The sequence below is a fragment of the Coturnix japonica genome, chromosome 3 (genome assembly GCF_054131305.1).
Source record: "Coturnix japonica strain WE chromosome 3, WE-NBRP24, whole genome shotgun sequence".
Classification (NCBI taxonomy): domain Eukaryota; kingdom Metazoa; phylum Chordata; class Aves; order Galliformes; family Phasianidae; genus Coturnix; species Coturnix japonica.
The window spans coordinates 90,805,332-90,823,098 of record NC_140665.1 but is presented as its reverse complement, the minus strand read 5'-3'; the positions used below and the strand labels follow the sequence as shown (position 1 = coordinate 90,823,098).

The following is a 17,767-nucleotide window of genomic DNA, read 5'->3' as shown; positions in this document are numbered from 1 at the left end:
CGATGCTGTGTTTAGAGTGTTTTAAGTTGTGATTACAGAATATACACAAACTGCTTTTCTGCATTGGGTTTCTACTGCAATTAGAGTAAGCAATGACATGCAGTATGACTTCTCCTGCTGTGGAAATTCTGTGGAACTACACATTCCATCTCACAAGCTGCTTGTCTTTGAATTACAGACGCATGCCAAGTCTACTGGAATATTTAAGTTACAACTGTAATTTCATGGGTATCCTGGCAGGCCCGTTATGCTCTTACAAAGACTATATTACTTTCATTGAAGGCAGATCATACCAACTGCAACAGTCTGAAGCAAATGGGAAGGAAGATACAAAATATGAACAAACGGATCCTTCTCCAAATGTAAGATGTATGACTCTGACTCTTGCAGTGCCGATGCTGATGTAATCATTGCATGAAAAGCTTGGTTTGCACTGTTCATTTACAGGCGTAACTGCTGAGCTGTAGCTGGGGTTCATTCGTCAACAGTACAGTTCTCTGTTCGGGAAGTTTCCTACTTGTTTTTTAAGCTAGGCTTTCTCTATGGTTTCCAGTCTGGATCTTGTGGACAAAAGCAAATGAAACTGGTGCTTCCTAACAAGCTTATATGGTAAAAAGCCGTCTTTAGATGAAGCAATTAATGCATGTTTTCCTTGAAGCGTACGCTGTGTACAGTGAAGACAAACTGTATGTCTTGTCTTTGGAAAGTGGATGAGACTTAACAATTGCAGCAAAGTTTTATGAAAGGTCTCAACCTCTGTTGTTTTCTAATGTCTGCATGCAGCAAGCAGCAAACGTTCATATGCGTTAAGTTGAAAAACACTCATGGAAACTATTTTTCCTGCTTTTGTTTGTGTAGAGAGGTGCTAAAACTTGATTTTGTTTCTTCCTTTGATCTAAAGATGCAATAGAACACATACTAGTGATAGCTGCATGGCTACTTATCCATACAGTGCATTGCTTTTTGTTCTTTCATTGGAAAAGAGAACACGTATGTGCAGAAGAAAGTCCAGTTGATCCTACCTTACTGAAGAGATTGTATGGTCTGAGTTAAAAGCTCCCAGAGCTCGTTCCTTTTGTAATTTAATCCAAAGAGTTGAAGGTACTGAATACTATCATTCTCTTCATATGTTCTTAAATAGGATGGTATCTATTACATTTGTGTCTAAGATAATGAATACTACATATTAAAAGCAGAATTACTATGGAGTCAACTGGAGCACTTCACATTTACAGCTTTCAACAGGAACAATTGCTTGTTTTCTGCTCGTCTCTTAGACTGCGAGTAGTTGCTAGAGCAGATGAAGGCATTCCCACAGCTGCTAGCTGGAGGAGTCCATCCCCTAGCAAATAGAACATATGAGTGCTTCTCAATCAGTTGTCATCTCCAGCCACTTCCATTCTTTGAATGTGGGTATGGACATTTTGCACATTCTGTTCTTACGTGGTTGTTGTAAGTTGCGCCACAGAAATACAAACAAGTGGCTGGAGGATGATAATACTGTAACCTGCTCTGCATGTTGGCCAGCTCATGCAAGTGTGCTGTTGAGGAAGTTGTCAAGAAGGGAGAAGGACAAATGAGACTTGCTTGCACAGATTGGCACTTCATAGTCTGTCCATAGCCTGCACTTGTGTGTTGTATGGGCTAGGTTGCATACTCCTGGCTTTTAAGTAACCTTTTATCTTATGTACTAAACTGCTATTTCTGGAGAGAAATATCATTAAGTTATTACAAATAAATGGACCTAACCCAATCTGCTGGTATCAGGACTTCTGAACATGCATCTGCTGGTTGCCTAGTAGGGCTTCGTAGCTTTTTACCACATAATCTGTCTAGTGACCCAAATAAAGTCAATACAAATAAATGTAAAACTATAACAGATTCCTCTTTCAGGTAAGCGGTTTCCTTTAAAACGTATTGCTCTCAAAATGCTTTAGATTTCAACATAAAAAAATCAAAGAGAAGTTGACTGCTGTTGATACTTTATCTCCCAATGGGCGTTAGAGAGATCTGGCTGCATTTTATAACACCAGAAGAGTGTTATGTGCTTTAGGAGAAATGTGGATGATACAGTTTCTTCACTGCATTTGCTGCATCAATTAAACAATTTGTTGTTTTGTTCTAGAAGAACGTTTAAGTCCCATTAACTTCATCTTAATAGCTTAAATTTGTGCCTAGGTTCTCACGTTACCTTTAATCTCAGTGTTGTTAGGTAACCCAGAAAAATGAAGTGTAATGGGGACTGGCAAATGTCAGTGTGCCAAGCGAAGAACAAATCCTTCAGCTGAGTTTACAATAAGCCTCTGGTTAAATATAATGTATATAACAGAAGTAGTTCATGCCGGCCTCCTCCCCTCTCCTGTGTGTTGACTGCATGATATTAACTCGGTTTAGTATTTTTGCTGTGTTCATTGCATGTTAAATGAATCAAATCAGCATATTCAAACTCATTTCTTACGTCCCTCCTATTGTGCCTTTTTGCAAGCTATCAATTGTTGGTGCTCAAAGTGGTGTCAACTCTCAGAAATTAATATCTGTCTTTGTAAGTTTCTTTTTATTATGGCTACCCTTAACATACAAGATGCCTGTCAGCAGATATCCACTCTCTTGCATATTCTACAGACTCTTCCTATCAATTAAAAAAGCTCTTGGTTAATTATGTGTAATGTTTAACTGAGGTGCTGTCCTTCACCAAAAGGCGCACTTTAATGTAGTTCAGTATTACGCTGAGATCCTTATTGTTTGTCATCCAAGAAGGAAAAAAAATATTCAAATAAGGCTTTAAAGTGCCTTTTATACTCTTTGTACGTATTCATATCCAGAATGCTTGTTCATACACTGACACATCTATGCCAGCTCAGCGTTTCTTGCTTCAGTTAGAAGGCTGTTCCAGAACTCCTTTCACTGGTTAGGAATCCAGCTTTCAACCTACTTGCATTCCCATCTAATTTATGCACATTTGTTTTTGCCCTGGCACATTCTCCCAGCTTAAATACGCTTTTTTTCCCTTCACAATACTATCCATACTTCATGTTTTTATACAGGTATGCTCAGTTTTTATTTGTGAGAGCTAAATGAGACAGGCCTTTCTTCCTTCTTGGTGAAAAATAAATGGTATATTCTACTTTACGTTAGGTGAAAGAGACCCATCCTACATTTTCTGTTGTGGTTCAGTAGCAGAACCATTACCCCAGACTGTAGTTTTTGAGTTATTCCACAATAAGTGAGTTTTACTTTTTGACTGGATGCATTGAGAGTGAACGAACCAACATTCCAGACTTCTTAGAATTAGTTTTTCATCCTGCAAAAACTGACCAGTTCTGTGAGTGTGGGACCCTGTGTGTGCTTTGGATAACCAAATGGCAACTGAACTGACTGCAGTGTCAGGTGTGGATTTCTGTTTGAGTGTAAGATGATTCAAAATGTGAGTGCTCTAAGCAAGCCAGCCCTCAGGCTAGAATGTAATGATCTGTTGAGTCCAAGCCAAGTAGCAACTTTTGGCTGTGGCTTCAGAGTTGTGTACCTGTCACAGAATGCTGGTGAGCGTTCCATGGCACAGTGAGCTGCCCATCCAAAGCTAGTTGGAAATGCAAAGGAAATAAATAAAAACAAAACAAGGCAGATCCCCCAGCAGCTTGTATTTCTCCTCACTTGCTTCTCTAATCTGACCCAGCGGGAGGAAAAGAGCAAAAACGTGTAGCGAAGGTGAGGAGAAAAGGCAGGACTGCTTTGTTGCATTGCAGTATTTATTTGTGTTGTCCTTCAGAAACGCTGCTTAAAGCAGGCCTGGAGCTGCAGCTCACAGTCCTTGTAGGGGATGATGTCAAGTATTGTTTGCTGAGGACCTCAGTGTGCCTGCCCATGCCTGGGAGCGGTGTCAGCAGGCTTGGTTGGGGTTCTGGGATTTGCAATTGTAGAGTGAAGTGTATTGGTTAAAAAACAAAAGCAGAAACAAACAAAAAATCCATGAATACACCATGCTGTTTCTGGATGTCATTATCCTAAAGTTGCTGCTAAAAAAATTATAAATAAGTATAAAATCATAGAAATACATCATTTAAATAAATGCAAATGCCATCCTCCTGTGGTATGGAGGAGTTCTGCGACTACAGATTGAAAACCTCAGAGTTTGTTTTTCAAAGGTATGACTGTATGAGCTCTTAATTCTTAATTCTTTCTTAAGATGAATTTCATTGAAAACCTGCTGCTGTTCCTTCAGAGAAGGGCTTTCACCTCCATGATCTAATTGAAAACCCATAGAGAAGTACCAAAGTATTTTGGGTTGATGATACAGTATGTGTGTAAAGATGGGCAAGTGGTGGCAGCAGACAAAAGGGAGAACAGTACTTACTGTGTTACCTCCCATCAGTGAGACTGTGGTACTGTGCGTCTTGCAGGAATCCCTGTGTTCATTTGGACACTTAGTGCTGCATTATGGACAGAATAACTGTTTCGGAGCTGGGTATGTGTAGTGATGCTGATTGAGGTAGGACTTTAAGTACTAGAAGCAGGATGGGCAGCAGCAGGATTGTGAGTATCTCTTTGTTCGATGCTTCAAAGAAAAGTAGCTGCATAGATTATTTTCCTGCCAAGTTTAGCGTCATAGAACTATGAATTAAGACTGTAATATTTGAACTTTAATACTGAGTTTGCTTACAATGAAAACTTGAGAGTTGGATCAGTTAAACACAATATGCAATCTTCTCATCTCGGTAAACATCTGTATTATACCAAAGACTTCAAAAATAAACTAAGATTGAGTTACTCTTTCTGGAATCTTCAATAGTCGTACATGTTCAGTGGTAGGTTCCATGCTTTGTGTTACTATGTCTTGGCAATTTACTCGTTAGGTAATTTGACAGTGAGATAAAAACTGGGGTTGCAAAAGCACTTCCTGTTATTGAAAGGGATTCTCAGGGGCTCAGCGTAGTTGAATTCGATGTGCTGTGTTAGTCAGAAGCAGTGGTGGTACCCACAGTGTAATCGAGACAAGGATAGTTCTTGAACACCTCTATAATGTTACCAAATGTTCTGTATATTTGGTAGTAAATACTACTGAAATTATGACACACACATATATATGCCTGTTTAGGACAGACTAACTACATCTTGTACAACTTGCCTTTGTTTGCAGAAGTCTTAACAAAACCTGAAGCTTACAAAGTCTCTTATCTTAAACTTTGCAGATAGCTGTGGCACAAAAGCTCTTAGTCTGTGGACTGTCCTTACTCTTTCACATGACTATTACAAAAACACTGCCTGTGGAATACAACATTGATGAGAACTTCAGAGCTACAGCATCGTGGCCTGTAAGGGTTTTCTACCTATACTTGTCTCTCATGGCTGCCAGACCCAAGTATTATTTTGCATGGACTTTAGGTAAGTGTAGGAAAAACAGCTCTGAGTTTCATTTGAGATGCTGCACAAACTGTTTTAAAAAGAGACAGTGCCCTCTTGAGGCCTTATGAAAACATTAATAGATGTAAATACTACAAGGCATTGTCAAAGACACTGAATCTGACAAATGGCAGAACACCCATGGTCCCTCACCTAAGATACTGAATAGATGATACTAGCAGTATTATCTACCATTAAACTAGCAATGTTTTGCTTTTTGCATCACGTTATTTAAAAGACAGAACAAACAAAGGAAAAACGAGCCCGACACACCCAAATTATTGGTATTGTTGGAATTATTTAGAAGAAATAATAAATGCTAGTTAGCTATTTAAGTTGTTATTGATGAGGGATAAAATGTAAATTGCCCTGTATTAAATCGAGAGTCACAAAATACCTGTTGCAGACTTGTGAATGTTTGGAGAATCAGCTTCAGGAAAGGAACAGAGTGAGTCGATCATTTAATTTCTGAGTGCTTTAGATCAGGACCTTCCAAAAGCTGTTGAGAAGAAAGGAAAATACATAGTAATGATATGTAAGTAAACCTACACTACATATACATTTCAATGTAGTAATAAGTAGTGAGCTCACAAAGCTGAGGCAGAGGGCTATATAAGAGAGAAGGATATATGTTCTATGACAGAGATAATAATACTATCATACTTTTGCTTTGGTAGAAGTTTTTTTAATTGGAAGTGGCTATGTAAGCAGGGATTCTTTGGTTGTTTGAGCACCTGACACAGTGATCCTGTATATTTAAAAACAATACAGATAGCTTTTTAAATGTAGCTTATTTTGACCAACCTGTGCATGGTGCACAATACAGGCAGTTTATAATTTGTTTCTTCTTGTCTCATTGCAGCAGATGCAATTAATAATGCAGCAGGATTTGGTTTTAGAGGCTATGACAAAAATGGAGTTACACGTTGGGACCTAATATCAAATCTGAGAATCCAGCAGATAGAGGTTTGTTCGTTGTTGTTCCAAATAAAATATACGGTTATGCAGGTGCTTAATTGTAATCACATCGACTTTTTCTATACATTTTGTTTATCAAGATGGTGAGCGTGTTTTAAATCAGGAATGACACATTTGTACCCTTAGGGAAGAACCTCAGAATACATTTTACTCATCATCTGAAGAATCTCAGAATACATTTTACTCGTCATCTGACTTGGAAAATATTGTGTGGTTGTAAACAGTTGAGTAAATTTCTTATTCAATTCATTTCAAAATAGTTTTGTGCAGTTCATATGCCAGAATTTGGGAATGTTTTGTAACATTTTACAATTACCGACATAATTGTTTTGTTTTTCTTTTGCAGTCTTCCACAAGCTTCAAGATGTTTCTTGATAACTGGAATATCCAAACAGCTCTTTGGCTTAAAAGGTATTTATTTCTCTTCTGTACCGAGGTCACCAAGGTTTTTTAAAGTAAGATGTTTTTGAAGAGAATCTGGCATTTAAAGCTAAATACAGGAACTTATAAAGAGTCCATGAGAGAACTTTCTTTGCTCCTTCTGGAGTGCAGAAAACGTAAACAATGTTTCTGTGTTGTTTTTTTTTAATATCTTTGGAAGAGGAACCGTCATAATTGTGAATTTCAAATCCTGATCGTGTCTAAAAACTTTGTAAACCTGTGAAGCAGTGAACTGATCCGCACGTCATTAGGATGCTTCAGAAGCATTCATTGTAGATCACAAAACAAAGCAGTTCAGAGGTTAGAAGCATGCATGTTGAAATAGATACTTATACAGCAGCAACATATATTAACTATATATATGTATATATATGCGTGTGTGTGTGTGTGAGCTATATATATCACTATAGTGTTTTCTCACTGGGAAATTCCTCAGCCTATTCATTCTTATTATTTTTTTCCCCAAAGGAAACATGTCATTCTGTTTGCAGAACCTCTGGAGTTCTTGTTTCTCTCTTCTGGCTTATTCCCAGGCTTCCTCTCTTCTTACAGTGAACTTCTTCTATAGCCTTCAAGGTCTTTCCCTGGCTTTTTACAGGCAGAATGAATGATTTGAGTGGATTCATTGCAATTCTTTCCTTTAGATAGTGCTTTTACTAGTAGATCAGTATTATCTCTGTCTTTTCTTTTGCAGCAGCTCAGCTGATAGTCACTGTTGATTCATATTCACCATCAGCTACATTCAGTAATATAAAATGGACAGTTACTCTTTTATATCTTCCACTTCTCTTAGATATTCTGGACTTTGTACTTCATGTTGGTGATTTCAGGACATCCTTCAAATCTGTCAAGATCACTTTGGATTCTAGCTCTCTATCTGCTGAGAAAGCAATGCACGCTACTTCTACCTCACCTAGCTTACATTTAATTCTTTTTAAATGAGGCCTGATGTTTTTTTCTAGTATATATCTTTCCTGACCTGTGCTGGTAGGGCTGAAATTTTCTTTGTTTATGTAGTTATTCTTAAGCTCCTGAATTCTTTGCAGGGGAAAATCTACTTAGTTAAAGCAGTTTAAACCAAAACAGACGTTGAAGCTGTTTATCCATATATACTAACAAGACATAATTAACCAACAGTCAGTGACATACACTTTCAAGATTCAAATCAGTTCTACAACAGGTAATGTTCTGTAAGCGCGTAGTGTTATGGTTGAATGAACAGATTTATTCTGTGACTGATCTCGAGGAGTTTAAAAAATACATGTGCACAAGCAGAGTTAACAGGCAGCCCTCCCACGCTCTGAAGGACACGTGGGTTACAAAAAACACCTCTTCTTTCCAAGTGTGTCTCCCTGCCTGTACATGCTGCTTTTGGGGGAGGAGGGGTCTCAGCTTGGTATGAACCCACTGATTCACATGGCAGTTAGAGAAGCATGCAACATCTTCACATGCATGCAGCTGATAGGGGTAACATATTGTGCCCTATGGACAGTGTACTGCTTTTCTTGGATTCCTTTTTCCCTTCGTCCTTCCAGAACTCCTCAATGTAGGACCTTCCTTAGTAATTCAGAGCAGAGTTCAGCATTCTCCTTATTTGATATTCTCACATTCCTCATTCATCATCATGCTAAGTTCTGCCCTACACACGTGTGTGCAACAACAGTATCTCTATTACTCAGAACTGAAGGGAGTTGTTACTTTTCCCCTTAGCCCACAAGTGGCTTTCGTTTTATGAAAAATATATAACAGACTCATTGCAGGAGTTTGAGTTTCTGGCTTCTAGTCCAGCTTTTCAAACACATTTTTAGATAACATAAGGTCCCTTAATAATACTTACACCTGTCTTTGGATGCTTCTGTACCACTTCGCTATAAATAAGTACCATAAAGGACAGCACTGGGCATAGATAGCACTCAAGGCTTAAATCTGGAGCTGTGAGCAGCTTTAGGCATTTTCTGTAAGTCTTAATGTAGTGGCATTATTTTTAAATAGCAGTAAAGTTCAATTGCACTGCAAAGAATGCATTAGAAGTGAGCCTGCTAAAAGGATGAAGGTATAAGTGATAACTGGGAAGGTTGTTAATAATCTGTCTGATGTTGTTTATCTTGATTTGTCTTTCATTTCCTAGAGTGTGCTACGAGCGAGCCACCTTCAGCCCAACAATCCAAACGTTCATCCTCTCTGCCATTTGGCATGGGGTTTACCCAGGATATTACTTAACATTTTTAACAGGAATACTAATGACGCTAGCAGCACGAGCTGTGAGTATCAGCCAAATATCTTCCTAACTAATACGTAGTTTTGGCGAAGAAAAGAGAGATCGTGTGAGCAAGGTGCAGGGACAGTTCATGGGCAGCAGTTGTGTTTTCTCAGCAGGATTTTACAAACAAATTCAGTGTAGGAAATAATGAATCCAGCATAGGAATTAGTGAATCCTTTTATATTAGTCCCATTTGATATCAGTTGTTTTATTGCGAGTTCTGAAGTGTATCATTAGAACTGATATTTGGAGTATTCTGCTGTGGTTTTCTTTTGCCCCACTAGTCCTAAAATATACCTCTGAACATAAGAAAATGGTTTACCACATAGAAGCTTTTCAGCAGAGTTGTTTTGGCTTTCATTTGTTCCAAAACTGAGTGTTGACAGAACGGCTTCGTAGAATAGAACGCCTGCCACATTCAGACAAGTAGTCTTAAGATGCACTGGATTTAGGGGAGATGGGTCCGTATGCATTGCTTTGCTTCGATGTGGTTTAAGTACTTCAGATCCCTGTGCTGGATTAAACACACTGCACTAAGAGGCACAGAATTTCAACTGACTTCTTCAGAAGTTAATGGGTACTTTGAATGGTTCCAAGATGTTTGTTATGTTTGATACCATTTCTATGTTTCCTCTATATTCTGTGGAAGTGCAACAAATTCTATGCAGTAAAGTAGCACTAATGAGTTTATTACTGATCTAGCTTACTATTACATGTTTTGGGTTTGTTTTTTTCTTAGATAAGAAACAATATCAGACACTATTTTGTTGAATCTCCTGCTGTTAAACTGTGTTATGATATTATAACATGGATGACAACGCAAGTAGCAATAAGTTACACGGTTGTGCCATTTGTACTGCTCTCTGTGAAACCCTCGTTCACCTTTTACAGGTAAGCACCTTCTCCCTGTTTCCTTTTCTTTAATTAAAGGAAATGAAGTTATTTTCTGTGGCACTGCATTCTGATGGTCACATCACACTGATTGGTTTAAGATTTGTTACCTGAGCTTGATTTGCATTCTGGTGTGTGAGCGCAGGTTGAGTTGCTTCTAAGAACTCCTTGACCAACTTATTTTTCCCTGCAGCAGGAAAATAAAGCCTTTGGGATTAGCGTATGCACCTGACTGCTTTTGTAGCAGCAGCAGTTCATGAGTTTCTAGAAGCAACGTTTTTGAAACAGTAAATAGATCAAAGCAGATTTCTCTTCACTTTGCGCCTGGTACTTAAGAAATGTAGCACTGTGTTCGAGCGGGTCTCGACCATTTATTGACTGATTGGCTTTATTTGTTTTTCAGCTCCTGCTATTTCTGTCTTCATATCGCCAGCATCCTGGTGCTGTTGGTATTTCCATTGAAAAGAACTCAAAAAGGAAATAAAAAGCATGAAAGCATCCAGCCAGTGTGGTCCAAAAAACTAGAAGAAGAAAATCTTTTGCAAAAGAACAGTTATTCCACAACAAATAATAGTTTCAGTCAGAGAGAAGAAATAACCTGCAGATATCAAGCACTAAAGCAGTGATTGAGGAATATTATGATCGATATATTTTGTATGTTTTCAGAAACCCATTTTTAGCACCTTTTAAAGGGGTTTGTATTTGTTTGCAAAGATGTTTAGTATGAAAAGAATGCATTACCTAGGAAAATCACATACAATAGCAAGACTGGAAACAAAACAGATTAACCCCTCCCATGCCATGTCCCGGTGGGTCACGCCTTATATGAAGATATTACCGTTATTTCAATGGGCACTCAGGACTTGCAGCGTATGTCCATAGGGTCATATGTGTGCCCTTTGCTGAATGTACGTTGTGTATCCCAAGGCACTGACGGGGTGAAATGAAATCGTGTCAACCTAGGATTAACAAATGGAAATTAATTTTTCCAAATGAATGACTTGCCTTAAACCCTCTATTTACTGAAACATTGTTTCTAAGTGGTATTTTCGAGTCCGCTTTTGTGGAAAGTATTTCAAATATTTAATACTATATGCTATAAAGAAGCTCTAAATATGAAATGCAAAGTCATTGGATGGTTTTTGAACCTCTTCTCTAAAAGGGAATTGCAATAAGCATCTCAGTATTTGGAGGGTTTTCTTAAAGTATCTCAAACAGTTACAGTACATTGTGGAACTGTAAACATTACTGATGCCAAATTATAGTTAGTTTTCTGTGACAGAATCTCATTAAGCATAGCCCTTCTGAACAGGTCTAAAGAAATCATCTTAAGGTTCACCTTTTCCAGGGCTTCACAGCTCTAATTTAGGTTTCCTTTAATTTCAAGTACAGAAAAACAACACAAAACACCACCGAGTGGGCTTTGCAGCTAGAGAAGGAAAGGCAGCCAAAGGATGCTGAAGACAACGTGCAAGCACCAGAACTTCAATGGAAATTTGTCTTTACCCTTAAATACCAGATATATTTCTTCTATAATTATTTTACAAAAAAAGAGAGGTTTTAGTACTTAAAAACAAAGTAATTTTGCATTTTAAGGCATACAGTAGTTGACGATGCTAGCAGTATAAAGCTGATGATGTTAGCAGTATAAAAATGTCAAAATTGAGATCATAGTCAAACATGGAATCACCGTGATGAACAAGATCTGTATGCTTGATCACTGATTTCCCTTTATGCAAAGAAGTGTATGAGCTGGGGGGAAAAGGTCTTTCTTTACGTTAGAATTTTAGATGCAGGATTTACACGGCACTTGTAGGTAAAATAATGAAAGAAAGAAATGCTTGAGAATATGGAATTAAGGAAGAAAGTCAAGGGAATTGGTTCTGTCTATTCCTGTCTGTTTGTTGCAATGATGGTCACTGCTGGAGCACTGTTTTAAAGGGCTACATTTTAATTGTTTGTATTCTGTGCTATCTTTCTTTTCTTTTTTTTTTTTTCCTTTTTTTTTCTTAGTAAGCACAAACTGCTTATCCACACATTGTGTTGGTTTTAAAGATAAAGTACTACTGGAGAAAAATAACACAGCTTGTTCAGTAACCTATGAATGAGTGGTAACAAAACTCTCCTACTATTTTGATCCTGATATGTTTGATCAAACATCTGGCACTAATGAGGCCAGTGTTCCCACTCCAGGGTCAGTATTGCATTCCAGAGAAACTGCAGTGGTCATTCTCAGCTGTGGGGACATTACCGTGCAGGAATAGTCACGATACTTGTCCAGTTTACTCTCCAAAAACCAAATCCTCAGTCAAGTCTCTGTGACCGCACTGTAGTAATTCTACATCTCGCCTTTGCCTCCTTACTTGAAGCTTCAGGAGGAAAACTTACTTTTTGTTGGTTTAGTATATGTAGGGTAGCATTAATTAACCGGCACTCTTGGAAAGGTGGAACGGGATGTGAAATGAGTCTTAGAGAGGCAGGGATGTTCATTGTTTCAGTGACAGCTGTATTATCTTTAAAAAAGAAATGAGATTTCTGAATCCTTATGTTGGTCACTCAAGTAGGCTTCCCCTTGCTTGGGGCTGCCATTGTCAACAGAAACAGCAATTTTTCTTCCATTGTTTGTAAATAAGGGCACACTGATTTCTTTATGCTTATTTATCCTTACTGGAGATAGAAGCAGAAAAGACTTTCTGTTCTTAGAAGAATATTTACATTAAATAACAAACAGAACTGCAGTCTGGTAGGTGAGTACATTTTGGGTTGGTTCTTTTCGTATTTGCTGCTGTTGAACTTAAATTCCCCTTCTAGTTGGTGCAGGCTGTGTATTTACTCAAAGAAATGGGTTTGGATTCCAGTACTTCTGATGTGCCATTTTCCATTAATGTTCCGGTACTCTTGTTTCCTTCTTTTGGCATGAGTGCCAACGTGTGCAGTGAAAGATAATGAATTTTTGATGAAGAAATATGAAAACAGTTGTAAGCAACCCCAGAAAGAAGTCTGGCTCTTCAACATGAGCAAATGCACAGATCCAGTTCTGTTCAGAAGTTTCATATGAGTTGAAACAGTTAAGAGAGTACAGATGGCTTTCAGAATTGGACGTGACAGGGGTCTGTGTGCAATACAATTATTTCTTCATGATTTGAATTCCTTAAATAATAGCAGCATAAGAAAATGAGGACGGTTTTGTTCTGCCTAGAATTTCTTTTGACGTGTAGTGTCCTTGAGTTTAGTTTTTAGATATCATTGTTGAATAGAGAAGTACTCATAAACAAAATCTGCTCTTCATGCACATAAATTCTTTTGAGTACTACCTAAAGAGTGGGTCGTTCACGCTTCAGACCTGAACGAAACTTGGTTTTAAGTATTCTTTCGCTTAACGTATATCCAAAAGGTAAAAGTCTTTACTGTGTTCCAGGTCAGCACAGATAACATATCATTCATAATATTATGGTGCTTTGCAGATGTTTGCCTATTGTGAACAGTTCATCCAGACACTTAATGAATTAATATTATTTACTAAATGTAGTCACCCCGATAGTAACTATTTGCTTGCATTACCTTTCTTTAACCTTTAATGCTTCTGTATTAATGAAAGAGATGTATTATATATGTTTAAAGAATAGTTTCAGTGGTGCCTACTACTGTTCTATTAGGGAAGGCTTTGTTAGCTACACAGCTATGTAAAAGTCCTTCAGGAAACTTATTTTTCTGTGGCTGTTCCTTAAGGTGACACATAGACATAACAAGTGACATTTGACAACATACTTTCATGCAAAAAGCCTATTATCATGTAAAAAGATTGGTCCGCATTTTAATGTGCTCTTAATAGCAATGCAACAAAGACAACTTTGCAAAGACATCTTAAGTGTATTCCGTGCTCTGCACTGACCTGTGATATGAGTTTTACCAGTAGAGTATGTTATATATTAAAAAGTGTTTTTACAACTTCTTCCCTTCCCTCTACAGGAATAAGCAGTACAGGCAGTTGTCCGGCACACGCTTGGTAGTTGTGCCCCTTCTCAATAGCACTGATTTAGTTAGTGGTAAAACTTCTGCTGTGGCTGAGATCTGGTTTTGCAAACAGCGCTGTGAGAACTTCTGTCAAATTCATATCAAAAGTGATTTCAGCAGTCTGCACTTTTCTCAGGAAACAAATTATAGTCAATTTGTTTAAATACAAGGTCAGATGGGTACTCACCTTCACATACAAATGTGTTACAATTGATTAAGTGTAAACTTTCACTTGTTCAGCTTCCTAAATTGGCCTTGAAAGATAGAAAGAATCCATGAAAACATGGGTCACAATAATTTTAGGGGCTGTACAGTTCTAAGTGTGTCCCATTGGAGCAGTACTAGGCAGGGGAGCTTATGGCAGCCGCAGCTGTGGCTGCTCTGTGCTGGGTCTGTCTGAACTGCCATGGGTGTTGCTGTCTTAACCCAGACACTTCACAACCACCAGCAGATCCTGGCATCTGCAGAGCTACCCTGCTGTGTTCACAGAATGGCCCGGGTTGGAAGGGACCTCAAGGATCATGAAGCTCCAGCCCCACCCCTTGCTGTAGGCAAGGCCACCAACCTCCCCATTTAATACTAGACCAAGCTGCCCAGGGCCCCATCCAACCTGGCCTTGAACACCTCCAGGGACGGGGCATCCACAGCCTCTGTGGGCAGTTGTTCCACCACTCTCATAGTAAAGAATTTCCCCTGACATCCAACTTAAATCTTCCCTACCTCAACTTAAGACCATTTCCCCTGGTCCTGCCATTATGTGCCCTTGCAAAGAGTTGCCCCCTCCTGTTTATAGGTTCCCCTTAGTTACTGGAAGGCTGCAATAAGGTCACCCTGCAGCCTTCTCTTCTGCAGGCTGAACAAGCCCAGCGCCCTCAGCCTGTTTTCATATAGGTGGTGCTCCAGCCCTCAGATTGTCTTTGTGTTATAGCTGCACATGTTGAAACAGTTGCTTGGCGTGGTGAAAATTAAATAATGATTATTTTTTAAATTTCTTAAAAATGTTTTCAGATCAGCTTTTCATATACTTTTAATAAAATCTAGCTATCAACTGCAACCATTTTCAACCCCATTAAATAACACCTGAAACAGGACTTTGCTCCTTTCAGAGCTATACAAGTGTTCAAAAGCAAGCTTTGCCACTTCATCCTGTCCTGTGAGTCAGCTACGTGTGTGTCCAAAGACTTAGGCCTGCTTTTGGTTTTAGATGTTTGCAGATTGCCTGGATCTGTGCATATCCATATAAACCTTGTGAACTGGCAAGCTGTAGCGTGCATAAATACATGTAGCACAGGCCGTACTGCTAGTTACGTGAGCCTGGTTTGGATGCACACCGCACCTGCTGGCGCCTGCTTGGTGTGTTCCTGCAGTGCTGAGCTTCCACTTCTAGAAGCAAGAGCAGAATTCACTGCTTGCAGTGCAAGTGGAAAGTTAAGGGCTGCTTTCACTTTGGGTGTTCTGCTGTAGACTAGACAGACAAAATTGGGCTGCAGATAAAGGACTGAAATCAGAGTTGGAAATTGCAGGGCCACTTCTGGAGGACATTTTCCTTTCCTTTACTAATAGTGACTGAGCCTGGCACCTTACTCCTAATGAACCTTTTGGCTAAATAGGCCTCAAACAGTCCCTTTCGTTCCAAGGCAAACAGCCTGCACTACATTGACATTTAAATGTCCCCACAACCAGCTGTGGTTCAAGCTTTAGTCAGACTCAGCAGTTCCCTTCCTTCCTCCCAAACTGCAGAGATGTGATCTGAGACAAAAAGCAGTGAAACGTGGTCCCTGGAGACCTGCAATCAGAATAGTGCAACGCTGCACATTAAAGATGCAACCAAACGTTGCGGCAGTAAGCAAACAGAGGATTTGCCTACACGTATTTTGCCTTTTTTGTATGTTTACCTTTACATATTTTCTTTCTGTCTACCTTTTCTGCCCGGTGGTGTTGACTGTTTCTCTGCAGCATCTTCTGACGTGTCGTACTGAGACAGGTGTCTAAAGGGACACGACTGTAGCTGGGTGATCGTTCTGACATCCCAGACCTCAGATGTGTTCTAGATCAGTTAGGAGAGAGAATTTGAAACGTATGGAATGAAAAATGGTGCAGGACGAGGTGAATTGTTCAAAGAGGTGGTAATAAGTTATTTGGTTTAAGAATATAAAAGACAGAACCGCATTCTTTCCTGCCTTGGTCACGCGTTCAAGGGAGTAGTTTTACCTCAATGCAGTAGTTACGCCTCCAGATACCTGTGTATTAAGATGAGAAAACACCCCTAAAAGTGTGGATAGTTACAGTATTCCTACCTTTGCCTTTCCTGATTCAGAATATAACGCGTCGTTGGTGAATTTCATTTTTATTATTCCAAAATATATATTTTTTAAAAAGTGTTATTTTTCAACAGATCCATAAACTAAGTGTTGGTGTACGGTAAGATTCCAATACCGCTGTTAGTTACACTGTGATTGTGGTCTTTTAATAATGACGTATTTCTAACCTGTCCCGGCCGTGCTGCAGACGCAGCCTGCTCTTCTGTTTGAAAGGTGTTTTTAACTGGCCTATCAATGTTTTTCTTTTTCTAATTTGTGTCTTTAAATCTGATTAAACTGTAGTTAAAAAAAGCCACATCAACCTGCTTTTCCAAGTTCTTTGGCGTCCTGTTTGTAATTAGCGCTAGAAATGGTCTCACGTGTTTTAAAGCAGCTTCTCCTTTACAGAGATCCAAACATTACACACACACACACACTGTTACTTGGGGTATTCTGCTTAAACATTGCTTTCATCCCATTTACTCCCTGGGGCTTACATACATATATATACATGTGCTGGTTTTCTATTAAAGCCAGTAAAAAGAATTACAAGTCTGGCTGCGTGTTAATTGGGAACTGTACTTACACAACATGGAAATCTCCATCTCAAAGCTTCCTGCTACACTGTTTTTTTCCAGCTGGGAGCTTCATAACTAATAAATAACCCCCAGTGTTTTAAACAAGCTGCTTTTTTAGCTGCTGACTTCAAAGAAGCAGGATTAAATGTGTCCTATGTTTCTGTGCTTCTTTTGCTGTTTGAAACTTCACTGAGAAGGCTCTGCTATGGTAGTTGCTGTTGGCGGGTGATGGTATTTTAAAGCATACAGATTCCTTGACCTTAAGTCTCTTTACCATGCAGATTAACACAGTTTATTATGGAAAAGAAGGTATATTGTATGCCGCTATGACACAAGTGCTGCTCCCGTGACTTCCTGTCTAATACTGAATCATTCCCTCTCCTCTGTTCATCAGGTATTAATGCTTCAGAACAGGCTTTTTAAGGCCGGTGTAATTTGCTCATACTTAAAGCAGTATTTCAACAAGACTCATCTGTGTAATTTGCTCATACTTAAAGCAGTATTTCACCAAGACTCATCAGTCTGTGGGCTGTTCATTGAGCTGCTGTTAGGTACTGGTTTGGGGCATGGCAGGGCTGTGAGGGCCCTTCCAACCCAACCACTCTGTGATTCCGACTGCTTTTTTGTCACCCTAATTTTAATCTTGTGCTGTGCCCATCGAGGCAGCTGTTATTACTGCGGCCAGTACGGAACTAAACGAATTCTGTAACCAAACATGTCCTGGGGATGGCTTTTTACAGCCACCACACAGTTTGTACACAGAAAGAACGTGTGGTGATGAGACCCGCTGGAAGCAGCGCGGGAAGCCGCAGCCCCGAGTCCCAGCGGTGACTCAGGCCCTCCATGGCTCCCGGGCAGGCTGTTCCGAGCCTCGTGACGATCCGTTTAGAACCGCTTATTAACGGGCG

At 39.3% G+C, this 17,767-nt stretch overlaps 1 protein-coding gene across 1 annotated transcript in view; it reads left to right on the top strand.

Annotated features, from left to right (window-relative positions):
- MBOAT2 (membrane bound glycerophospholipid O-acyltransferase 2) overlaps positions 1 to 16,597 on the top strand; it is a 73,070-nt gene extending 56,473 nt beyond the window's left edge. The window contains exons 7-13 of the mRNA XM_015859410.3: positions 179 to 362; positions 5,187 to 5,379; positions 6,260 to 6,363; positions 6,722 to 6,786; positions 8,945 to 9,077; positions 9,816 to 9,967; positions 10,371 to 16,597. Coding sequence (XP_015714896.1) covers positions 179 to 362; positions 5,187 to 5,379; positions 6,260 to 6,363; positions 6,722 to 6,786; positions 8,945 to 9,077; positions 9,816 to 9,967; positions 10,371 to 10,593 — 1,054 coding nt within the window. The 3' untranslated portion in view covers positions 10,594 to 16,597. The remainder of the gene's footprint in view (positions 1 to 178; positions 363 to 5,186; positions 5,380 to 6,259; positions 6,364 to 6,721; positions 6,787 to 8,944; positions 9,078 to 9,815; positions 9,968 to 10,370) is intronic.
- Positions 16,598 to 17,767: the final 1,170 nt, after the last annotated feature.